The sequence below is a fragment of the Sus scrofa genome, chromosome 18 (assembly GCF_054392235.1).
Source record: "Sus scrofa isolate SSC_HxYL_T2T_F1_AM1 chromosome 18, Sscrofa_HxYL_maternal_Yorkshire_Landrace_v2.0, whole genome shotgun sequence".
NCBI classification, from domain to species: domain Eukaryota; kingdom Metazoa; phylum Chordata; class Mammalia; order Artiodactyla; family Suidae; genus Sus; species Sus scrofa.
In genome coordinates, this window is record NC_139400.1 from 26586657 (window position 1) to 26613060 (window position 26404).

Consider the following 26404-nt stretch of genomic DNA (forward strand, 5'->3'; position numbering starts at 1 on the left):
TATCATCCCCATGCTATGTGTAAAGAAACTAAGGCTTAAAGAGATTAAGTAAATTGCCTTAGATCATCATATACAGCTATGACATAAGTGCCCCTCTGCCTGTCTCCAAAGCCTATGTTCAGATTCACTTATTCTGTGCTGTCTAGGAATATACTTCCCTATAGTTATTCTTTGTAACCCTCAGAACACTTCCTGGAGGTGGTTCCAGTTCCAGCTTAGCCACCGCTGCAACTGACTTGCTTTGTTTGGGCCCACGTAGCCTTGCTACCTTGGGCTGGAATTTATCTGCCACTTTCCCAGCCTGGGCCTCCTCCTTGATTGCCACTGAGAAACTAGGTTCTTCAGCTGCACACCATGAATTTCTGGCTTCTCTCTCCATTCCCTGAGCAGGATTACAGGCCACACCATAGAGCACTGGCTGTGGCCTGCTAAGAGACTAACATGGGAACATACGACATAACCTGGAACGATGAGGAAAGAAACTCCTGGTGTGGTAAATTTTGATCAGTGGGAAATAGGAGAGAACCATGAAGATGGATTTTTTTTCCTTTCTGCTTCCCAAGAACTTACCTGAGCATGTTTTCGCCATGGTGCATGTCCGGAGATATCCTGCATGGATATGCAGGCGTACCTACTGTCTCTGCAGATTATTCAAACATCATCTTGCATTGTGTCCCATCCTTCTCCATCTCTCTTTCCTTTTCCTCTCAATCTTACTGCCTGGGATTACATCTCTGAAATGAAGCATTAGCATTAATTCTTGGTTTGAGTTCTAATTTTCTAGAAAACGTAGGCTAAGATATTCAGATCCAGTTTCGCCTGTGGAACCACCATTTCCTAAATTCTCTTGGCTCAGAGCCAAGTTTCCAAACGTGTATTTGAAAAGATAGTCACTGATAATAATATTGTCAGTTTTCTTAGTATACCTGATAGAATTCGTGTATTTCTCCAAAAAGTGTCATTTATTTGGAAGAAAATAAAAATAATTAAAAAGGAGTTCCCGTTGTGGCTCACCAGGCTAAAAATCTGACGTAGTGTTTGTGAAGATGCAGGTTCAATCCCTGGCCTCAGTCAATGGGTTAAGGATATCGCATTGCCACAAGGTTCAGTGTAGGTCACAGATGCAGCCCCAGATGCACGTTGGTGGGGCTGTGGTGTAGGCCCACAGCTACAGCTCTGATCCAACCCCTAGGCTAGGAACTTCCACAGACCGCATGTGCGGTCCTAAAATAAATAAATAAATAAATAAATAAATAAATAAATAAATAAATAAATTTGAAAGGATCCTTGGTGGTAAAAAGATTCTGAACCCGTAGCTCAAAACTAGCCTCAAATGGAAATCCACTCATGCTCTGAAGTTCTCATGACTAGCTTTGCCTTCCTTTCTAGTCTTCTCCTGGCTTGGGTCCCCATTTTTCTTGCTTAGACTATTACAACACCTTCCTAATTTATCTTCCTGTTTCCACATTTTCCTACTTCTGTTCTAATCTGAATACCATTGCCATCTGATAAATAGCCCTAAAAACTGATTTTAATCTTGCTCTCCCATGTTCAAAAACCTTCATTAACTTCTCACTGCCCGTAAAATAATGTCTAAAGTTCCTTCTAAAACAAATCTTCACTCAAGGCTCTTCACAAACTTTCGTGACCTACATTTCCAGCTTTAATACCAACAATAGCGTTTCTCTATTTGAATTACACCACCAGCTATTCAGGGCTGCTTGCTTTTCCCAAACATGTGTTGTGCTTTTCTGAGCCCACCATGGCCCTGGACAAGAAGAGGTACTTGTGGGTTTTGATAATCTCCCTCCGGAAGTATCAGAATACCTGCCACACCCATAACCACTTCCCAGGAATTTCTAATGGGACAGCAAATTATGTATCAACTTATTCTGCCATTTTAAACAAAACTGTTTAGTCCAGAAAGCAGGCACCTAATGTAGAGCAATAAACTTATGCTGATGTGATGGCTTGTCACAGAGGCTCTGCCTAACTTGACGGCGAGCAGCCAAACCAGTCAGGCCCTTTGGAGGAACTGAGTATGAAATATAGAGAGGGAATCAGCACTTAGCAGTGGGGAGAAACTAAAAGTTCTCAGAGAAAAGGAAGAAAGCTGACAGCACGTAACTGGAATTCATGAAGCAATAGAAGCTATGAGATAGAGAAAAGAATAGCAAGTACTTAGTAGCAAGGGCAGCAGAAGCAGAGAGTCACAATAATAGCAGATAATTAGAGTACAAAGCAACAGATATTTACTGCTGAAGAGCCCGCAAGATAGATAACGCAGCTGCAATGGCTGTGTTGTGTGCTGAATCACCTTCCAGTCCCCACTGGTCATTACTAAACTTAGATTGAGGCAACCTGAGTCTATCTCTGTTCTGGAAATTAAATTTTTGCTTCTCAGTGCCTCTATCAGTCAAGATTGTGGCTGGAAACCAAAGGCGCCCTTAGCTGGGATTTTGAAAATAGTTTGATGGAGACACTATTTACAAGGATGTAGCCAGGGTTTCTGGCACATCAAAAGAATATTGAGGTACCCAAGGACTAGCAAGTGTGGAAACCCAGGGCTGAAGAGACAAGGGGTAGAAATGGTGTTATGAGAGTCCCGCAGGAGCCAGAGCTGGGAAGGGGCATATCTGCTGCCAGAACCGTGGTGCTAAAGCTGGAAGAAAGAAGAAGAAATACCTCAACCTCTTTTTCCTCTTACCCTCTGATAGTTGCTGATACGTCCCATTGGCAAAATCCAACAGTACGCCAGAGGGCAGTGGGGTCTAGGTGAGTCATCTTTGGATAACAGCCTCACCAGGCACAGAGCAGGGCAGAGGAGCATAGGAGGCTGTCAGTGGGCTAAGTAGTGGTGCCTCAAAAAAAAAAAAAATTGCTCACATGCTACTCCCTGGAACCTGAGAAAATTATATTACATGGCAAAAAAATGTGATTAAGTTGGGGCTCCTGTGTGGAGGAGCATATCCTAGTTTACATGGGTGGGCCCTAAATGCAATCACATGTATCCTAATAAAAGCGGAGAAAGGAGGAAGCAATGTATCCACAGAATCAGAACTGGAATAAAGTGGCCACAAGCCAGGGAAAGCCTGGAGCCATCAGAAGCTGGAAGAGACAAGAAACAGATTCACCCCTAGAGACTTTGCAGGGAGCCTGGCCCTGCCAAAACCTTGATTTTGGACTTCTTGCCTCCAGAATTTTGAGAAAATAAAGTTCTGTTGTTTTAAGCCACCCTGTCTGGTAATTTGTTACAGCAGTCACAGGAAACTAATACAGGGGCCAAATGAAAAATAACCAGCACAAAATCTATTTCTCTCAAATGCCTCTTTGACCACAATGATAGCCCTAATCACCTTGGCTGGAAAATCTTTTGCTTGCTTTCTGTGTTCCCTTTGGTACTTCTTTTTGGACCACTCATATGATTCCAATTAAATACTCCCAAATTATAGTTACTTTTGCATACAAAGATCTTTTCCTCCTAACCAGATTATAACATTCCCCTTTAGAACGAGAACCTTGTCTTGCACGTCTTTGTATCCCATGAAAATCCAAGCACAGTACTTTGAACAGAGTGCACATTCTGTAATTGGCAAATGAGAACGAAAGCTTCCATTTGTCCACCTGTAAATGGAAAATAACAATTTCTACTGACTTGCCTTTCAGAGATAATAATGGCAATGTTTCCTGGAAACAATTTCTGTACCTGTAATAGAATGATACATCTGAAACACCAATTCCTGCTGGAGAAATTTCTTTAAATTTTTTTTTAGTTTTAGTGTGTCCCCTATTCCATGTGGAACTGAAACTGCTTGCATTTTCACCCCAAGGAAGAAAAGGCAGGGGACAATTAAGAAAATTCAAGGGCTGAGTATTGATATTTTCTCAAGAACTTTGATTCATCCAGTAAATTTTTATCAAAGGACCATTATGTTAAAGTACAGTCCATAAATATTGGGGAAACACACACACAATAAGACATAATTCCAAGTAAGTAGTTGTCACACAACGCGATGAAAGCTTTTTATAAAAAACAAAATGCTGTGGGACCAGAAGGAAGAGAATGATTAACTCTATTGATGAAAGGTTTCACCAAAAAAAAAAAAAAAAGTCACATTCAAGCTGGTCTTTTAGGACTTCATCAGACAGAGCAAAGTCAAAAGCATTTGGAGACCAAGAGAAATAACTTTGCCTGAGCTGTTGCCAAAGCAAACCACACCCTCAGCTCAGCCCTATTGTATCCACAAAGAACTATTTTTATTCATTATCCTCATAGCTACTTTTTAAGAGAGGAAGAGGATGCAGAGTACCTCCCTATTTTGCACCTAGGTATTTTCTGCTTCAAAGAAAGGAGATTATCGGGAAGGAAAGCAGAGGTTGACTTCTGACAAGCCCAACAATGACGAGTCCAAATAAGCCATCCCGTAATGAGTTAATGAAAACTCTTGCCTTTCCTGAGCTTCTTTCCCACTTCTGAAAACTGAGCCAGGCTGTGCTGTAAGAGTATATGATAGCAGGGCATGAACCACTCCAAGGAAAGCAGGCAAGGAATCCCCTGGTTTCACTGCCCCAGACCAGGTGGCACTTCTTTGTGGCAAAACCCCCCGAATGGGGATTATGCCTGAAGTCCTTTGTTCCTCCCCCCACCCCCCCAATGCTGACCTTCAAATGGCTCCTTGAGGAACAGCTCTGCCCGGGCACCGCCCAACTTCTCTCCTAACCCAGCCCTGCTAGGCCTCTGAAACCAGAACTGTGCTGCTTAGGAGTGGGAGGAGAAACTCGGGAAGGCAGCCTGGAGAGAGGGAAGGACCAGCCTAAACCCACTGAGGGGCAGAGGGTTCCCCATCCTCACCCTACACCTTCTACTGGAAAAATGGGGAAGCCAAGCACCCAGATTCCAGCCTGAAAGTACACATCGCTTGTCCTTGTTTTCTCAAGAAGGCTCTACCTTCCAGGCCTTGCCAGAAAGCCGGCGGCATTTTCATGAAGCAGTAATAACAAGGACAGAGCGTTCTAGCCTGCTGGAGCCTGCTGGCTGGTCACTCTTTCCACTGCCTTTTGTTTTCATGCATCATTCCCTCACTTGCTTCTCAGATTCCTCAGGGCTTTGAAAAAGCCACAAATGCTCCACACAGTGACACCACCCAGCAGGCTAGCAGACATTGCTGACATGCACCCTGCCCTAAGTGGTATCACGTACACAAGTCCCAACAACTGGTGCCCAACCATACACCAGGTAAGAGGCAAGACAGCTTCCAGAAAGTGAACATTGCCCCCCATCTGTCCGGTTGGCAAAGGTGGGACTTTAGGTCAAGTACCAGCCAGGGGACTGATCAGTCACATACCTCTGTTGGATTCAGAACACATCTATAAGGTATGTGGACCGTGGTACTTCTTCCTTTTCCTCAGGGATCTAAATGCAGCCAACATAGATGTTACCAACAAAATGCTAGGGTGCTTTCACCGTTCCAATTCACAGACCAATGATTTGCTGTTTCAAATATTAGGTTATGCACACATACATACACTGAGCTGATGCTGTCAAAGATATCTATGTTTCAGTATCACTTCTGGCCTGTTTCAAACCACACTGCAGAGCTACCTTATCAGAATCTATGAAAATAGGACCCAGATATATGGATTTTTTAAAAAACTTGACAGTGTTGATTAGAATATGGGACAAGAGGAATTCTCACATATCATTGATAAGAGGGAAAAAAAAGTTTAGTTACTGTGGAGAATAGTTTGAAGAGCAATCTAGTAAAGTTGAGAATGTGTGAATTCTGTTCCCTAACAAATTCTGTTCTAGATATACAGCCTAGAAGAACTCTCACACATGAGCCCAGGGAGGCACATACCAGGCCATTAATTATACCATGATTTGAAATAGCAAAAAACTAGATATAACAAATACCCATTCATAGAATAGATTCTAGAATATTTATACAATGGGACTTATATTGCAGCACTATATAGTATAACATTACTATATTGTAAACAATGGACTAGCTCTACAAGTATCATGTGGATAAATCTTAAAAACATGTTAAAAATTTTTTCAGAAAAATATGTATGCTATTTATGTACATATTTAAACACTGAAAGCATATATATTATACAGTAAAAATATAAAAACATATGTGGGGTTTCTACCATCTTCAAGAGATTGGTTACCTCTGAGGAGAGATGGGATGGAAGGGCCTTTTTTGTAACAAAAATGTTTTATTTTTGTTTTTAAGTTATTAAGCAAATATGGCAAGTTGTTATAATTTATTAAATCTGGGTATGGATATATGTTCCACTGGTAACTCTGAGGGTCATTCATAGCAGAAGGATCTCATAAGACTTATATAGAATTCTCAAATGCTGAAATTAAAAGTGTGCTTATGGGGGTGGCTCATATAAGTGGGCCTTCAGATCCTTTCTACTCTGTTTTTTTCTAGATCTCTCCAACTTTCATTGTCCCTCCATCCCCTGAAATTTGCTAGAGCTCTAATTCACTTGACTCTGTATTTCCTGGTACATTGGCATTCACTTGACTCTGTATTTCCTGGTACATTGCTGAAATGGGCTATTATTTACTCAATAAGTTTATGTCTTATTTCTTGAATTAAGCTATAAGCTTCTTCAGAACAGGGACCATGTCTTGTTAATTTTTGTATTTTCTGTAATATCTAACACAACGACTTGCACGGAGTAAGAGGTAAAGTATCATGATTAAGAATACAAGATAAAACAGGTTCAGAAATATGCGGGGTTATAAAAGCAATATACGAAAATCAGTTGTATTTCTATATACTAACCACAAACAATCAGAAAATGAAATTCAGTGTAATCCTATCCAGATCATACCTGCCCACCCTGCCTTCCTCCTTCCTTCTTTCCTTCCTTTCTTCCTTCTTCCTTCCACTACACCCACAGCGTATGGAAGTTCCCAAGCCAGAGAGTGAATCTGAGCTGCATCTGCAACCTTTGCCACAGCTGCAGTAATGCTGGATCCTTAACCCACTCTGTTGGGCCAGGGATTGAACCCGCACTGCCACAGAGACAATGTTGGATCCTTAACCCACTGCAGCACAACAGGAACCCCTCTCTCTTTCTTTCTTTCTCTTTCTTTTCTTTTTTTTTCTTTCTTTCTTTCCTTCTTTCCTTCCTTCCTTCCTCCCTTCCTTCCTTCTTTCCTTCTTTCTTTCTTTTGCAGAAATTAAAAAGCTGATATCATATTTCATATGAAAATGTAACCCAGAATAACCAAAACACTCTGGAAGAGGAAGAACAAATTTGGAAGATGTCCATTTCCTGATTTCAAAATCTACAGCAAAACTACAATAATCAAGGCATAAGGCATAAGATCAATTGAATAGACTTGAGTGTCCAGAAATAAACTCTCACATTTATGGTCAATTGATTTTTTTGACAAGTAGCCGAAGACAATTCAATAGGGAAAGAACTGTTTTTTCAATAAATAGTGCTGGGACAATTGGATGTCCACATGCAAAAGAATGAAGTTGGACTATACCTTACACTGTACAAATAAATTAACTCAAAATGGATCATAGGCGTAAATGTAAGAACTAAAACTATAAAACTCTTAGAAGAAAACATAGTAAAAAAAATCTTTATGACCTTGGATTTGGCAGTAGTTTTTTAGTTGCTTTTTATCACCAAAGTCAGACGTGACAAAAGGAAAAAAATAGATAAGTTGGACTTCAAAACCTTCATGCCATCAATGAAGTAAAAATACAACCCACAGAATGGGAGAACACCTTCGCAAATTGTATATTTGACAAGAAACTTATATCTAGAATATATAAAAATTTATTACAGCTCAATAATAAAAAGACAACCTGGTTAAAACATGGTCTAAGAATTGGAATAAAGATTCCTCCAAAGAATACGTACAAACTGCCAATAAGCACAAGAAGAGAAACTCAACGTTATTAGTCAATGGGGAAATGCAGGTCAAACCCACAAAGGAGATACCTTTCCATACCTGCAAAGATGACTATAATTAAAAAAGACAATAGCAAGTGTTGGTAAGGCTATAGAGAAATTGGAACCCTCATATGTTGCTGTTGGGCATATAAAATGATGCAGCCACTTTGGAAAACAGTTTGTCAGTTTCTCAAAATGCTGAACATGGAGTTACCAAATTGCTCATCAATTCCACTCTTAGGCATATACTCCAGAGAAATGAAAACATACCCCACACAAAAGCTTTGTGTGAACATTCAGAGCAGTATTATTTATAATGGCTAAAAACTGGAGGCAACCTATGTCCATAAACTGATGAATAGATAAACAAAATTTGGTATATCCATGCAATGGAATATTTTCACCCCTGAAAATGAAGTACTGATGTGTGCTACAACATGAATGAACCTTGAAAACATACTAAGCAAAAGACCATATATTGTAGATAAAGTCTCTAAAGAGGCAAAGTTAAAATGAAGTCTTAAAGGTAGGCCCTAATTCAGTATGCACAGCGAGATACCAGGACTGCCCATGCCCAGAGAAAAGAGCATGGCGAGGACACAGCAATAAGGCAGATACATGCAAGCCAAAGAGAGAGGCCTCAGGAGAAATCAGACCTGTAGATACCTTGATCTTGAACTTCTAGCCTCCAGCACTGTGAAAAAATAAATTTCTGTTGTGTAAACCACCCAGTCTGTGGTATTTTGTTATGGCAGCTATAGCAAACTAATGTAGTGGTTCTTTTGAGTGTGTACCAATGATGTGACGTATAAGAAAGGTCTATGCTTTGAATTGTATTTTGCAGGGTGGCATCTTCTGATCACTCATGTCATCAATTGCTAGAAAAATGAGAACTCTCCAGAAGATCAAGTACTGTGCAGTAGTTACCATGCACAGGCCCCATTGAGGCCTGGCCTTTGAAGTGCCTTGTTCACCAACCTTAAAGGAAGGTAAATACTTAGAAGATCTCACCAGACCTATGGGATTTTCATAAAGTGGTAGAAATTGATCCAGATGTGCTTAAAACCAAGGAAAATGTCATTTTAAATGATGTTTAATTACTGAGAACTCTTAATAACATGGAGAAAGGATTATAATATTAAGTAAAAAATTCAGCATGCAAATTTAACATGTATAGATTGACTCGCCTTATCTGTATAATGATATGCATAGAAGAAAGACGGAATAGAAATAGAATCAAAGTTAACATTAGTTTTTCTTTGTAGTGAGATTATGGGTTATTTCTGAGCTTTTTTCTTTATACCTCTCTGTATTTCTGAACTTTGCAAAGATCATGTATTAGTTTTATAATCACAAAATATGCTTATATTTTAAAGATTAAAAACTGAAGCAAAGGATAGATAAGATTGAGAGTCATCTCCAGGAGATGTGGTTCTAGGACTCAGAGGTCAGATCTCTTGCAACCCTGATGCTTACCTGTCCTCTTGGGATTTGGCCATAGGGTGTTGCCCCATGCCTAGAAATTCTGATTATGCTCCTGCAGTGCCCTCCTGTCTAGAACAGGTCTCTGAACACTGATCCTCCCTTCAGACCTCTAATTCCTAACTCTGAATTTAGGCTTTTCTTTCCAGATTTATGTAGCCACCTCTCTTTTTCTACCAATGACTCAACCCAACCTCTCCCACATCTTTTATATTCTTCCAACCTTTTATATTCTGAGGCTACCCACAGTGACATATGGACAACTGTGTCCTTCATGAGCAGAGTGGCTGAAAACAGGCACAAAATGAGAGGAGAGGGACAAGAGAAGGGAAATCCTGAAGGAAATGCTTGTGGAAGTTTGATGCTCCTGGCTTCTGTCTACTCCTTCTGTTGTTCCTCCTCCTTACAGGAGGGGCTTAATCCACTTGGTGAATTTTGAGGTACACCGGGCAAGCTCAGCTTAGCTCCTCCTTTCTTCCGCTGAGGTATCTACCCGCCCACAGTGCAGATGTCACCTTGGTCTGCTCCTCTGGGGGTAGGCTCCCTTCCCACCCCCAGCATGAGAAGGCCTGTCCTGGTCAAAAGTTACTGCGACTGAGTGAACAAGTCTACCTCATTCTAAAACTCATTTAGTATTTAGTGTCCCGTTATCTCTCACAATAAATAGCCTTTATCAGCAATCAAGGTGGTATTTTGGTCTCCATCTGCTCACTCTTTTATTTAATTCATATCTTCACCAGAACCTAGGATAAGGATTGGGGAAAAGATGGGAACTTGACAGAGACCTGAAAAAGAAATAGTACTTGTTATGAGCCAACTCTGTGCCCAGCACTGAGAGGAGCTTTATGTGTATTCATTTGTTTAATCCCTGCAACCACTCCCAATAGTTTACATTATTTTCCATTTCACAGAATAGGAAACTGAGAGAGGTTAAGAACTGGCCCAAGGTCTTACAGCTGGCAAGTGGCCTGTGTCTTTTCAGCTTCAAAGCCCAAGCACTTTCCTCTGTAGAAGGGATCGTCTTTGGCTGCCGTGAAGGCACTCTCAGGGCAGCAATTTCATCTTCCTTAATACTTCTTCCTAACCATCTGAGCTAACAGTGGAGCAGCACACAAGGAAAGAAACCATGAAACAACCAAAGGACAGGGAGCGAGATGATCATAAAACTCTAGACCAAAAAACATCAAGAAATTAATTTGTCCCAATTTTGGGGGGACTTCTGGATAAATGATGCCTTCTGCCCCCCAACTTGTGCTCTGGCTTCCCCAGTTCTAAAAGGATTCAATAATACCTGGTCTTTCTTAAGTCAGGCCACATGTCTTGCTTTGCTGAGACTGGCCTCAGCACAGTTGTCCTCTTGCCCTCGCTTGCTATTAAAAAACAAATGTATGTCATATTGCTCTGGGTGGCACATGGAGTAAAAATAATTATAATGAATAGTGAATCAACTTAACAATATACGAAAACCAAAAGTAGTGAACTGATGCACAGAAAATGATATAAAATGCCAGCCATAGGGGCTGCCCCTCTAAGCAGACAAGCTGAAGAAGTTTTGATGTGCCCCCTGAAGGACAGTCAGCTGGCAGGCTAAACCACAGTCACCGAAAGGGCCAACAACTCCCCAGATGCCTAGGGACCAGGCAGCATTTCCAGGAGCCCAAACCACTGCTACTTTCTTCTCATCTTTCCAACAAAAGCCCAGAAAGTGCAAGGGCACCCCACAGACCACTAAGCACATTCCCAATTGTCCTCTAGGGAAATTTGATGCTGAAAAATGGACCTTTTCCAAAATAGTGGTTCAAGCCAGATGAGGAATTACAGAGAAGACAGCCTTCCATGGTAAATATCCTGCCTCCAAATCCCCAATGTCTTCATTAGGGAACTGAAAACACAAGCACACCAGCTGGTCTCAACTGCTTTGAAGCCCTGTGGCACAGTGGAAAGAGCAGTGCTGTAGGGCTGGCAACAAGAGACTAGCCTTCTATTCCCCAGCTCTGCCAAGTTTTGGCTGGGTGACCTTGGCAAAGGTACTTAACTTCTCTGGGCTTCACTTTCCTCATTTGTTAAATGAGGTTTGATTAAACTATAATGTTTTCTGGTTCTGAAATCCCAACTTTCATCTTTGGATTCGCATCCTACATTTCAAGAAAAGTAAAGCAGTTTCTTGGGTGTTATGTTTCCCAGATATCCTGCCTCTCATCTTTTCAGTATTCTTCATTGGCTTTCCTTCCACGGGATTAAACCTGTTAACATGACATTCAAGGTTCTTTGAAATCAGCCCATGCTTATCTATCCAACCACCCTCCTCTCACTCCCACCAATCACATATTTAATCCTCTGGCCATATTGGGCTATTTGTACTCCCCCATAACACTCTTCTTGCAATTTCAAATACTTACTGACCATGTACATTCACATCAGTAAGCCTTTGCTTGCTACTGTTCACTTTGCTTGGACTGCCTTATATTAAGGTAGAGCCCACTGCTGTAACAAATCAGCTGTATAATATCAGTGGATTAACACAACAGAAAGTGTTTTGGTTTTGTTGTTGTTGTTTTGTGATTTTTTTTTTTTTTAGGGCCGCACTTGGGGCATATGGAAGTTCCCAGGCTAGGGGTCAAATTGGAGCTGTAGCTGCCACCCTACGCCACAGCCACAGCAATGCCAGATCTGAGCCATGTATGTCTGTGACCTACACCACAGCTCACAACAACACTGAATCCTAATCCACTAGGCAGGGCCAGGGATCAAACCCGAATTCTCACGGATACTAGTCCGGTTCTTTTCCTCTGAGCCACAATGGGAACTCCAGAAGGTATTTTTTAGACATTTAATAGTTCAGTGTGGCGAGCTGCCTTCCAACCAGGCTCCTTCTATTTTGCAGCTCTGCTGTCTTCAAAGCTTCAGAGTCCTTTACAGAGCTATCAGCTGGGAAAGAGAAGGAAGAAAAGGCCTGCGTACTTCTTAACCTAGTCCAAAAATGATGTATATCATTTCTGCTCACATCCCATTAATGAGAGCTGGTCACCTGGTTCCACCTAGTTGTATAGGGGATTGGAAATTGGTTGGGCCAATTCCTGGAATAAGTTGATGCTGTGGAAGGAGAGCATGAGCCTTTGATGGTCAACTAGCCATCTTACGCCCTTCCTTGTTTGTCTACTTATCAAAGCCTTATTCACCCTTCAGACCTCCTTTGTGAAGTCTTCTCTGACTTATGTAAGCTGATCTAGTTCCTCCTTTCCCTGTGTCTCACTCCCCTTTCCCTTTTCTCCATCATGACAATTACCATAATCTACTGTGTGGTTTGCATGCCAGTCTACACAACTGGACTCTGAGCCTTGAGGGCAAGAATACTGTCTTTTCATTTTTGTATTTGGAAATCTTAGCATAGTGCCTGATAAATAGCAGTTTTATAATGATATTTAATGAATTAATGCATATTATCAGTGAACAAATGAATGATTACCTTAAGGAAAAGAAACTGGTTTTTACAGAAGAACAAAGACCTCAGTCTTAAAAAGAAAAAACTAAAAACTATTGGTGATCCAAGATTATCCAAAATGCTAAAATGAAAGTAAGTTTTCCATACAAATGTCAGGATTATAATTAATATTTTGCATTATTATTTACTTAGAATCTGTTTCATTCATAAGCTCCATTAGGGTAGGAACATCATACATATTGTTCTTTGTTCTGACTCCAGCATGTAGCACACTATCTGGCCCATAGTAGGCACTCAGTATATATTTCAGAAAGAATGAATTGATAAGGAAATGAATGAAGACTACACCTTAATCCCATGAGTCATATAATAAATGCATGTCTTACATTACAAGAGGAAAGTGTGGATGAGGCCATGAAAACTTACACCATAACTAGAAAAACAGAACAGGGTGTATATCAGGACTTTACCATCATTACCTTGTACAATCTATGTCCTTATCTTCTTTATATAAGAAGATGAACAAACATTGTTGGAGAAAGCTAAAATCTCAATGGGAATAGTTGCCTGTGAATAAATGAGGACAAATGGATGTCTCTAAAATGGTAGCGCTATGAAATAGCCTCTGCAAATTGGTTAATGAGAGAAGCAGGAAGCAAGAGTGCAGACAATTACGGAGTCGTGACAGCTGTGAAAAATACATTGATTGAGAAAAGACAAAAACATGTTTTTCGTAGTTCTTAAAGAGGTATAGAGACAGTTTTTCAAGTTTTATGACACATTTATTCTCTTCATAGGTCCCATGTAACACAGTTTGGATTAGACATTACAAATGGCTTCCAGTTGTATGGATTGCTTTCCAGACTTTGTTGTGGGAGCCACCTGATGAGGAGGGCCGAGTGCAAGTGCATAAGCAGCTTCCGATCAGAACTTCTGCATGGGCTTGGCCCAGGTATCTTGAAACTCCGGAAAGTCCTAAATATAAACAAGTAAGTTTGCAGTGTGGACTGATTCGTGGTGGTAACAAGCTTGATGCTGATGTCAACAGATGGACTTTTTTCAGAAACTGACCAAGATGTTACTAGTAGGTCTAGGCATTAAGTGACCTGAAAATGGGACAGTAGATTTACTTGCATACCTTTGATGATACATAAATGCAGAACCATTGGCTTTCCCTGAGGAGCTGTCTGTCTCCCTTTGTGGGAGAAACTGCTATGAGCTAGGTACACAGCTAAATTATACTTCCTATCCTATGATGAAGTTGGGCAGAGCCATGTGACAGAGTTCTAGCTAATCAAATGTAGATGGAAGTTATGGACACCAGTTCCAGGTCTGGCCCATAAAAAGCCTTCCATGCAATACACAGCAGGCCTTTTCCCCACCCATTGGCTGAATGGAGAAGATTCGGAGAATCTAGAGGAAGCTAGAGCCATGCATTAGAAGAAGTCTCTGAGTGACTGCATAGGATGGACCTCCACATTCCGTACATCTCCATTCCTACCAACCTATATTGCACTATGACAAGAACAATTTATTTTTTATTGGGCCAAACCATTATTTTGAAGTCATTTGTTATAGCAATTAGCCTATCTTGACTAATACACCTCTATTTGCCAACTCTCCTTCTAGTCGCAAGTAGGAAGAGAGGCTAGGGTGAATTTCAGGAGTCCAGGTCCATAGCTTCAGAGGATTGAGACAAAAGAAGGTTCCAGACAAAGCTCAACATCAGGGACTATTGCATTTAGTGGGATTCTGGAGTTAATTTTAAAGCTTAGACATTCCCACAGAGCTGTAGCCATGCATGGTAGACTCTGCTTATCTAACCAGTCCCTTCTGGACATTTTCATACTCTTAGGAGAACAGTGAATAATCATCTCCTGACCATGGTTATCATATGAACCCCAATAAAATCTAGTTGATGTAATATGCTTAGGGTCTAGCCAGATAATACTACGTTTAAAACCTGTCTTAATTTTGCTTTTGTTTTTCGCTAAACATGGTAATTAAGAAGAAGAAGAAATAAGTTAGTAAGTTAACTTTGTGTTTGGAGGTATTTTTTAAAGTGATTATGCAAGGTTTGGTTGAACACAATACCAATGTTCAACTGTGGGGGAGCCAACCAAGCACTGTAGCAAAAAATGAGGTCTTTTGGTGCTTGCCTGAAGATATTATTGGGGAACTTTTGTTTACTGACCAGACTTTGAAAATTAAATCCTTCTTCCAGTAGCCCCGGGTGTTAAGGACAAAAAATTAAAACTCGCTGATTGAAAACATTTTAAAAAACAACTTGTTTCAGCCTTAAAAATAACAAGGAGTAAGTTCAGCTTAAAACATGATATTCGAAATTCATTTGGCCTGCCCAACAGAAACACCACACTTAAAAGCTGGATTCCATAAGTCATCTTTATACAAATGGATGCTCTACCAGATGAAATTTAGTAGAGGTTTGGGACAAGGGCCCTAGAAATGCTAGATAGCTTCTGCCTGTAAACATGACCCCATTATAGGAAAGGGACAGTTGATCTCCTTATCTTGGAAGTGTCAAGAGAAAGAGATGAACTGGGAGATAGGGCCCAGGTCCAGGGAGAGGTAAGAGATTTAGGAGAAAGTCCCATTTTTGGAAGTGCCCCTTAGGCTGAGTTGAAAGAAGCAGTCTTGGGATAGTACTTTTCTTTTCAAGAAGTAAATTCTACTACCCTGCTTTCTAAGGATTTAGACTAAGCTGTGATGATCCCCTAGCTTTCCTCATTTTTCCTCAGACTTCATCTTCTATCCCTTTCCCCAAAGCACTCCATTCCTTTGTCTTCCCACCTAAAACCCCTGGCTGCACTTAAATAGCCAGGAGCAGACCTGGTGCTTCTTGAACCTCATCACCAGAGCTATGTCCACACTACACAGGAACCCAGCAGAGGAACAGGTGGGCTCAAGGAAGTGTTCCTAAGTTATGGTTAGGGGACTGAGTATGCTCCTCAAGGTAGGATCTGTTGATCACCACAAAGGATGTGTGACTTCCTTGTACATCCCCTTTCTTGTATACCCTTGTAATCAGCGCCCTAAGGACTTGACAGGAGTTCTTAAGTTCTAACTGGTGTGGCCATATAGAGCTATGTTATGTGAGTGCCTCCCAACCTCTTCTCTCAATGCTCAGATTCATTTTTTCCCCCCAAAGCTATATACTTTGGAAGGTTTTTATCTACTAAATAAATCATATTCATAAGGAAAATGTATGAAGTATCTATTAGGTGCCAGATATTGTATTAATGAGGGATTTACTCACATTCTCTAAAATTCTTAAGTAGTCTGAAAACATGAAATGATTAGCCCCATTTTACAGATGAGTAAACATCTGTAGTAACATCTCTGAGGTTCAGAGTATTAATAGCCCAAGTCTTTATTGCTAGAAACTAAATTCTGATTGGCTTTACCTCCACACCCACATTCTTTCCAGTAGACTTTCTCTGCCCTGTAGACAACACACACACAACCAACCAGAACTTCTTCTGTGAAGATACAGTTAGTGTGGCATAATCTCCCCCATCTCCCAGCCCCCTACTTCCCCTAGAAAGAAAGCTTTCTGTTACTTAGTCTATCTGTTCAGTCTTTATTGTGAGTAAATATACAGTGTCTTCTAGGCTTTTTTGAAGTATTGGACATGGTTCAAGTGATGCTGTTGCTATCCTCAGAGAACTCTTAGATCCCAGAAAACCCAGACTGGAAACGTGCTGGCAGTTCAAAACAAACAGCAGTTGAACAGAGGGAGTTCAGAACACAGATCCAGGCACAGACCTCCTCCTCTGGGATTCTCCCACCCCTTTGATTCTATTAAGTATTCAGGGACCTCTCGCTGGCTGATGTGAAGGAGGGAGTTCTTCAGGAACATAAAATGTGGTGGGAACAGGGGCGTCATGGCTGAATGAGTGACAAAAGAAGGGAAGAAAAAAGGAGTGAGGGGAGAGGAGGCACGGAGAGAGGCTGAAGAAGAAGGAAGAAGGAAAGAAGGGAGCTTATATATAAAGAGGAGGGAAAAAAGGAAAAGGATGGTTGGCCATTTACACTGTTTGTTCTTATAACTACTGATGGGATATTTGTCACCAAATATAGTAACCCCCAACTGAGGCAGTACGCAAGCGTTGCTAGGTTCGCTGGCAGTGCTGCTGTTGAGAACTGTTTCCTCAGAGGGATCTTCACCGCCTCCCCTATCCAATTGGTAAGCCAGAGTCTTTAAAAATTACAATAGGAGTTCCCATCGTGGCGCAGCAGAAACAATCCAACTAGGAACCATGAGGTTTCGGGTTCGATCCCTGGACTCACTCAGTGAGTTAAGGATCCAGCATTGCCGTGAGCTGTGGTAGAGGTCGCAGACTGGCTCGGGTCCAGCATTGCTGTGGCTGTGGTATGGGCCAGCAGCTGTAGCTCTGATTAGACCCTGAGCCTGGGAACCTCCATATGCTGCGGATGCAGCCCTAAAAAAGGGGGTAAAAAAAACCAACAACCTGAAGAAAGCATTAAAGGTAAATAAATAAAAATTACAGAATAAATGGGGAAAAAGGATATTACTAATTACAGTAGTAAAATGAAATTGTTCATCAGTATCCTAAGGTTAAGTTCTGCCCTGCCATGCAGAATATTCACAACAACTCCCCTGTCTTTAAACTAGCTGAAAAACAAACATAAAAAACAGACAAGCAAAAACTGAAAAAAACCCTCTGGGTATCCAGAAATATAGGGCAACCTTGAGCAGAGTTTAACTGACTTGGGTATTTAATTACTGTAAAATGAAAGTGTTTACTTGGAGATTTAAAAATAACTTGTTTTCCTTAGAAACCCACATTTTTACTTTTAATAATGAAATCCTTTAATCTAGTTGTTTATATTTTAAATGGGTCATTTATTTGGTTTATAGTAGCTTAAAAATAAGAGGTAAACATCAACCAAAGAGAACAGATGCATACATTTACCTCACTCTAGAATTTAACAGTACTCAAGAAACATCTGAAGCTCTGTCTATTCTGCATCCTAACATTCTTCTTTAATTTTTTATTCTACAGTCTAAAGTGGTTTTGATGGGGGGATGAATGGAAAGTGAAGGGAGAGTTATTTTAAAATACCACAAAAGAGCCTTCTGTATCTGAACTCCCAAAGTATTCTGTCTTTAATAAGTATTAGCAAAAAGATCTATTTATTCATAGTTAAGTTCTGGCTAATGACCAATTTCAGATTACCTTCTTCTGGTCCCAGAGGAAAAGTGGCCCTGGTAGACTTCATATTCCAGAAGTTTCTGCCCTGATTGACCACCCCCTCTCCCCAGAGATAAACTTGAACTCCTGCATCTACTCCTTAAAGGGGATAAAAGCCTCCGTCTTAATCCTCTTATCCTTTACACAGGATAAAGGCTGTCTCCTAGGTGCCAGGCAACAACTCAGAGCCCCTTTATCTGAACATTCAAAGCAGGGATAATCATTTTAAAATAGTGCAAATAGTCAAGTTCCTATTTTTAAAAACCCATTTTTAAACAGGCTGTCATCACCTTAACCCAATGATCAGTATTAGCTTCATTAGTAGTGGGATAACCAGGAATTACGTACATGCAATAGGAAGTATACAGTATTACCCTATGAAAAATTCTTACCAAAATGTTTAACCCGATTCCCATTGGCCTTTAGATCTAACTTTGAGCTTACAAGGAATACAGAGGATAGAAGAACAAGTTCAACAACACCATGAAAAAACAATCAGACAAATCCAGCAGGTGGGACATTCTGTAGAACAGTGAGGCCAGAATTGTCAAGAAGTCAGTATCATGAAAATAAAATGTATTTGGGTGTGATGCAAAGAGACAGGTCTAGATTAGGAGCCTTGAGAAACATGACAACCAGACTTGCCTTGCGGCACAGCTGGTTAAGGATCTAGTGTTGTCATTGCAGCGGCCTGAGTCTGATCCCTGGCCTGGGAACTTACACATGCCACAGGCACAGCCCAAAAACCCCAAAACCAAAACCAACCAAATGAAACATGGGGGGCTTGTTTGAGTTAACCATCTTTAAAAGGTGTTTGAGGGAGGATGAAATGGGGAGTTATTCTTAAAGGATATAGAGTTTGTTTGGCATAATGAAAAAGTTCTGGAAATGGTGGTGATCACACAACATGGTGAATGTATTTGAGGCCACTGAATTGGACACTTGAAAACAGTAAATTTTATACTATGTGTATTTTGCCATGTATTTTTTAAAAGACATTTTGGGGAGTTCCCGTCATGGCACAGTGGTTAATGAATCCGACTAGGAACCATGAGGTTGTGGGTTCGATCCCTGGCCTTGCTCAGCTGGTTAAGGATCTTGCGTTGCTGTGAGCTGTGGTGTAGGTCACAGACGCGTCTCGGATCTGGCATTGTTGTGGCTGTGGCATAGGCCGGTGGCTACAGCTCCGATTAGACCCCTAGCCTGGGAACCTCCATATGCTGCAGGTGCAGCCCTAGAAAAGACAAAAAGACAATAAATAAATAAAAGACATTTGGGGAACAAATACGGAATATCTGAATATGTGTGGGTATTAAATGCTATTGAGAAATTGTATGAATCATGTGAAGTGTGATAATGGAATTGTGTTTACTTAATGATGTGTTTATTAATTTAGAGATGAATGTTGAAATATTTAGGGGAGAAATATATATATATTTCTATAACTTGCTTCAATTAAACTTGCAGCAAAAAAAAAGAGGCAAAATGGAGAATACATGGCAAAATTTTAGCAATTGTTTGATCTAGGTGATGGACATTGGGTGTTCATTATACTATTCTGATTCTTTCTCTCTATATATTAGAATTTTGTAAAGGAGAAGGGAATCATGGACAAATTACTTTTCTATAAAACAACACAAATGGTGATTGGGGTTCTGACTTGGAAATATAATTTATTCTGAGGCTCTCTGGAAGGTCAGACTTCCCAGGGTAAGGAGGTGGGTGGCACAGGATGAATACTGGTGGTCAGAGTCTTGCAACCCTGATAGAAGGGTTATATATTAAAAAAACAGCTGAGAAGAAAGTTCAAAAGGGTGAATAAAAATTATCAACCCCAATCAGAGTGCCAGAAGTCTTCAGAGAGAATCATTGCTCTTGGCTATAACTGGCTCCCCTGCTCCTGCCATGTCCTCCCTTGGGTTTTGGGCTGCTTAATTGCACTGAAAGGTCAAACTGTTGCAGTTCAGGGAGCTAAACAGACAGGAATAGGACTGTTTTTCACCAAAGGCACCCTATAGGTCATTTCCCTTTTACAAAACAGTGAACCATAGAGCAGGTCACTAGGTTTGTGTCTCTTCTATATAGTTTTGTTTATTTTTTTAAATTTTAAATTAAAATTTTTTTTCCATTATAGCTAGTTTACAGTGTTCTATCAATTTTCTACTGTACACCAGGGTGACCCAATCACACATACACATATACATTCCTTTTTCTCACATTATCGTGCTCCACCATAAGTGACGAGATACAATTCCCAGTGCTATACAGTAGGATCTCATTGCTTATCCACTCCAAAGGCAATAGTTTGTGTCTAATAACCCCAAATTCCCAGTCCATCCCACCTACTCCCTCCCCCTTCCCCTTGGCAACCATAAGTCTGTTCTCCATGTCCATAATTTTCTTTTCTGTGGAAAGGTTCATTTGTGCTCTATATTAGATTCCAGATGTAAGTGATATCTATATGGTATTTGTCTTTTTCTTTCTGACTTAACTTCACTTAGTATGAGAGTCTCTAGTCCATCCACGTTGCTGCAAATGGCATTATTTTGTTCTTTTTTATGGCTGAGTAGTATTCCATTGTGTACACATCTTCTTAATCCAATCCTCTGTCAATGGACATTTAGGTTGTTTCTATGTCTTGGCTATTGTGAATAGTGCTGCAATGAACATATGGGTGCATGTGTCTTTTTCAGGGAAAGTTTTGTCCAGATGTATGCCCCAGAGTGGGATTGCTGGGTCATATGGTATTTCTATGTATAGTTTTCTAAGGTACCTCTATACTGTTTTCCATAGTGGTTGTACCAATTTACATTCCCACCAATGGTGCAGGAGGGTTCCCTTTTCTCCACACCCTCTCCAGCATTTGTTATTTGTGGACTTATTAATGATGGCTACTCTGACTGGTGTGAGGTGGTACCTCATAATAGTTTTGATTTGCATTTCTCTAATAATTAGTAATGTTGAGCATTTTTTCATGTGCTTGTTGGCCATCTGTAGATCTTTGTAGAAATATCTGTTCAAGTCTTTTGCCCATTTTTCCTTTGGGTTGTTGGCTTTTTTGCTGTTAAATTGTATAAGTTGTTTGTATATTTTAGAGATTAAGCCTTGTCAGTTGCATCATTTGAAACTGTTTTCTCCCATTCTGTTAGTGTCTTTTTGTTGTTGTTGTTTTTATGGTTTCCTTTGCTGTGCAAAAGCTTGTCAGTTTGATTAGGTCCCATTGGTTTATTTTTGCTTTTATTTCTGTTACCTTGGGAGACTGACCTGAGAAAACATTTGTAAGGGTGATGTCAGAGAATAGTTTGCCTACATTCTCTTCTAGGAGTTTGATGGTGTCTTGTCTTATGTTTAAGTCTTTAAGCCATTTTGAGTTTATTTTTGTGCATGGTGTGAGGGTGTGTTCCAGTTTCATTGGTTTACATGCGACTGTCCAGATTTCCCTGTACCACTTGGTGAAAAGATTGTCTTTTACCCATTTTATATTCTTGCCTCCTTTGTTGAAGATTAATTGACCGTAGGTGTCTGGGTTTATTTCTGGGTTCTCTATTCTGTTCCATTGGTTTGTATGTCTGTTTTGGTAATAGTACCACACTTCTTGATTACTGTGGTTCTGTAATATTGCCTGAAATGTGGGAGAGTTATACCTCCTGCCTGGTTTTTGTTCCTCAAGGTTGCTTTGGCAATTCTAGGTCTTTTGTGGTTCCATATAAATTTTTGGATTATTTGTTCTAGTTCTGTGAAAAATGTCATGGGTAATTTGATAGGGATTGCATTGAATCTGTAGATTGCTTTGGGTAGTATGGCCATTTTTACAATATTAATTTTTCCAACCCAGGAACATGGAATATCTTTCCGTTTCTTTGAATCCTCTTTAATTTCTTTGATTAATGTTTTATAGTTCTCAGTGTATAAGTCTTTTACCTCCTTGGTCAGGTTTATTCCCAGGTATTTGATTTTGGGGGGCACAATTTTAAAAGGTATTATATTTTTGTATTCCTTTTCAAGTATTTCATTGTTAGTATACAGAAATGAGACTGATTTCTGAATGTTAATCTTATATCATGCTACTTTGCTAAATTTGTTGATCAGTTCCAGTAGTTTTGGGGTTGAGTCCTTAGGGTTTTCTATATATAGTATCACGTCATCTGCATACAGTGACGATTTTACCTCTTCTCTTCCAATTTAGATACCTTTTATTTCTTTTGTTTGTCTGATTTCTGTGGCTAGTACTTCCAATACTATGTTGAATATAAGTAGTGAGAGTGGGCATCTTTGTCTTGTTCCAGATTTTAGTGGGAAGGCTTTCAGCTTTTCTCCATTGAGTATTATATTTGCTGTGGATTTGTTGTAAATGGCTTTTATTATCTTAAGGTATATTCCCTCTGTACTCACTTCAGTAAGAGTTTTTATCATGAATGGGTGTTGGACTTTGTCAAATGCTTTTTCTGCATCTATTGAGATGATCATGTGGTTTTTGACTTTTCTGTTGTTAATGTGGTGTATGACGTTGATTGATTTGCATATGTTGAACCATTCTTGTGAATCTGGGATGAATCCCACTTGGTTGTGGTGTATGATCTTTTTTATATGTTGTTGGATTTGGTTGGCTAAAATTTTTTTGAGAATTTTTGTGTCTATAGTCATCAAAGATATTGGCCTGTAGTTTTATTTTTTGGTAGTATCTTTGTCTGGTTTGGGTATTAGGGTGATGGTGGTGTCATAAAATGTCTTTGGGAGGGTTTTTTCTTCTTCAACCTTTTGGAAAAGTTTAAGGAGGATGGGTATAAGTTCTCCTATGTATGTATGTTTGGTAGAATTAGCCTGTGAAGCCACCTGGTCCTGGACTTCTGTTTGTAGGGAGTGCTTTTATTACGTATTCAGTTTCCTTTATAGTGATCAGTCTGTCCAGTTGATGTATTTCATGTATTTCTTCCTTTTTTTTTTTTTTTTTTTTTGTCTTTTCTAGGGCTGCACCCATGGCATATGGAGATATGGAGGTTCCCAGGTTTAGGGGTCTAATCAGAGCTGTAGCTGCCAGCCTATACCAGAGCCACAGCAACACTGGATCCGAGCCACGTCTGCGACCTACACCACAGCTCACAGCAACACTGGATCCTTAAAACCCACTGATCGAGGCCAGGGTTCGAACCTGCAATCCCATGGTTCCTTGGCAGATTCATTAACCACTGAACCACAATGGGAATGCTGATATATTTCTTCTTGATTCAGTTTTGGTGGGCTGTTGTCCATTTTGTCTAGAAAGTTGTCCATTTCTTCTAGGTTGTCAAATTTGTTGGCGTATAGTTGTTCATAGTATTCTCTTATGGTTTTTTGTATTTCTGCAGTATCTGTTGTAATTTCTCCTTTTTAATTTCTTATTTTGTTATTTGAGTTTTTCCTCTCCTCTTCCTGGTGAGTCTGCCCAGAGGTTTGTCAATTTTGTTTACCTTTTCAAAGAACAAGCTGTTGATTTTATTGATTTTTATTGTTTTTAGCATCTCTATTTTATTGATTTCCTCTCTGATCTTTATGATTTCTTTCCTTCTGCTGACTTTAGGTTTTGTTTGTTCTTCTTTTTCTCATTTAGGTGGTGGGTTAAGTTGTTGATTTGAGATTTTTCTTCTTTTTTGAGGAAGGCCTGTATCACTATGAATTTCCCTCTAAGCACTGCTTTTGTGGCACCCTATAGATTTTGAATGGTTGTTTCTTCGTTATCATTTGTCTCGAGGTATTTTTCAATTTCCTTCTTGACCCACTGGTTTTTTAGTAGCATGTTGTTTAGCATGTTGTTTAGTCTCCACGTAGTTGGTTTTTTCCTCATTTGTTTTCCTGTGGTTGATTTCTAGTTTCATGCCATTGTGGTCAGAGAAGATACTTTTAATCATTTCTATACTCTTAGATTTGTTGAGGTTAGCTTTGTGCTCCAGTATGTGATCGATCCTTGAAAATGGTCCATGTGCACTTGAGAAGAATGTATATTCTGATATTTTTGGAGGTAATGTCCTGAAAGTGTCAATTAAGTCTAAATTTTCTATTGTGTCATTTAGGATCTCTGTGATCTTTTTGATTTTCTGTCTAGAGGATCTGTGAGTGTCTTCTATATAGTTTTGAAATTCATCTCTACCTTTCTCCTTCTTTGCAAGTAGATCTGTAATGCATCCTGATTAGAAGTACACTCAGGAGTTCCCATTGCGGTACAGTGGAAATAAATCTGACTAGGAACCATGAGGTTGCAGGTTCGATCCCTGGCCTCACTCAGTGGGTTAAGGATCCAGCATTGCCATGAGCTGTGGAGTAGGTCACAGATGCCACTTAGATCTGCTGTTTCTGTGGCTGTGGCGTAAGCCAGAAACTGTAGCTCCGATTGGACCCCTAGCCTGGGAACCTCCATATACCATAAGAAGCCCTAAGAAGACTACAAAAAATAATAATAATAAATAAAATAAAAAGAAATACACTCAGAAGAGAGGGAATAAGACTGAAAAAAGAACCACCCAAGGCACTAATACAGTAAAGCTCTGGGAATGTAAACACATGGCTTCCCTGCTCCAAATACCTGATAATATCTGTAAAGCACTTCATTATACCAACAGTTGTAACCTTGCTATAAACACAAATTGCTTTAATAATTCTGCAATTTCCTTATGGGTTAAAAATCTTTCTTGGAAACCTGGAAATGAGCAGCTTCTTCTAATGGGTCTTTGATTTTCATGGAATTATAGAGCATTCTTACTCACCAAGGCATTCTGCTCAGGTTTGGTTTGACCCAGCCTTCTCTGATACCTACATCTCTATCTGTCAGGCATCTTTCTCCAACTACAGAGCATCCAGGAGAGGAACATCAACTTTCTCTCTATCCTCTCCATCCTATTCTGCAAGAGGAGATAGTACTCTGATTGCAGGCATAGATCCATATTTACTGCATAAGTTCACTGGGCCTTCCCCCCATCCCTTCTTCTCCCTACCCTTTCCCTTACCTCTCTTTCCTCCTTTGAGGTGGCCTCAGCATTAGGAGAGCAATTCTCCCTCACATGATAAAGTTCAGCTATTTAGTTCTCCTCTAATTCTCTCACATGATCTTGATTGCTGTCTTATCATTACACCCAGGAGAGGGTGATAAAACTGCTAGACTCAGGATTGGGTTTAGGGCAAACAAAAATGCCCCCTAAATAGTCTATCTTGGCTGTGAGGTTTAGCCTAGTTCAACAGAGAGCTCTGCATTAGACTTCATTTATTAATTAATTTATTTTTTTTTTGGCTGCAGCTGCAGCAATGCCAGATCCTTAACCCACTTGTTGGGGCCAGGGATTAAACTCATGCCTGCACAACAGCCAAGCTGCTGCAGTCAGATCCTTAACCCACTGCACCACAGTAGGAACTCCTGCATTAGCACTTTAGGTGCAACCTAATTAACAGAATGTTACTTATTACTGACTCTACTGTCAGGTGTAAGGGTAGTACCCGGGCTAAGCCTGGGTTTAGGTATTCTTTTATTCCTTGGCCTAATAATACCTTTCCCTGTCTATCTATCTGTCATCTGTCTCTATATACATATATCTAACAACTTTATTGAGATATACTCACATACTATATAATTCACACATTTAAAGTGTACAGCTCAGTGTTTTTTAGTATATATACAGAGTTGTACAAACATAATCACAATCAATTTTAGAATATTTTATCATCCCCCAAAAGAAATTTTGTACCCATTAGCAGTCACTCCCCATTTCCTCCTAACCTCCTCCATCAAACCCCAGCAATTAGGCAATTGCTACTTTGTCTCTATAGATTTGCTTTTCTGGACATTTCATATAAATGGAATCAGGCTTCTTTCATGTAGCATAAGGTTTTCAAGGTCTATCCATGTTGCAGTACTTCATTCCTTTTCATTGCCCAATAACACCCATTGTATGGACATACCATGTCTTATTTAATCATTCATTAGCTGACAGACATTTGGGTTGGTTCTAATTTTAGACTATTATGCATACTGCTATTATTACCATTTATGTGCTGTTTTTATGTGGACATATATTTTCATTTCTTTCAGTTGTATATATAGGGGTGGAGTTGCTAGGTTTTACAGCAACTCTGTTTTAGTTGAGGAGCAATCAGAAAGATTTCCAAAAGTGGTATAACACTTTACATTCCCACCAGCAGTATATGGAGATTCCAATTTCTCTACATCCTCACTAAACTTATTACTATCTGTCTTTTTGATTATAGCCATCCTAAGGGGTATGAAGTGGCCTCTCATTTTGGTTTTGATTTGCACTTCCGTGATGGCTAATGATGTTGAGGATCT

General features: G+C 39.9%; 1 protein-coding gene and 1 long non-coding RNA gene across 23 annotated transcripts in view; one reads left to right on the forward strand and one right to left on the reverse strand.

The window, feature by feature from the left end:
• MKLN1 (muskelin 1) overlaps positions 1-26404 on the reverse strand; it is a 335895-nt gene that overhangs the window by 195233 nt on the left and 114258 nt on the right. For 3 of the 7 annotated variants that reach the window (XM_021078930.2, XM_085005432.1, XM_085005433.1), the window contains one exon: positions 571-734. The exons of the other annotated variants lie outside the window; for them this stretch is intronic. In XM_021078930.2, coding sequence (XP_020934589.1) covers positions 571-596 — 26 coding nt within the window. In that variant the 5' untranslated portion in view covers positions 597-734. The remainder of the gene's footprint in view (positions 1-570; positions 735-26404) is intronic. 7 annotated transcript variants of the gene reach the window in all.
• LOC106506781 (testis-specific gene 13 protein) overlaps positions 1-26404 on the forward strand; it is a 539004-nt gene that overhangs the window by 21758 nt on the left and 490842 nt on the right. For all 16 annotated transcript variants that reach the window (XR_014833877.1, XR_014833876.1, XR_014833866.1 and 13 more), the window contains 2 exons: positions 8780-8924; positions 13657-13848. This is a non-coding gene — a long non-coding RNA (testis-specific gene 13 protein). The remainder of the gene's footprint in view (positions 1-8779; positions 8925-13656; positions 13849-26404) is intronic.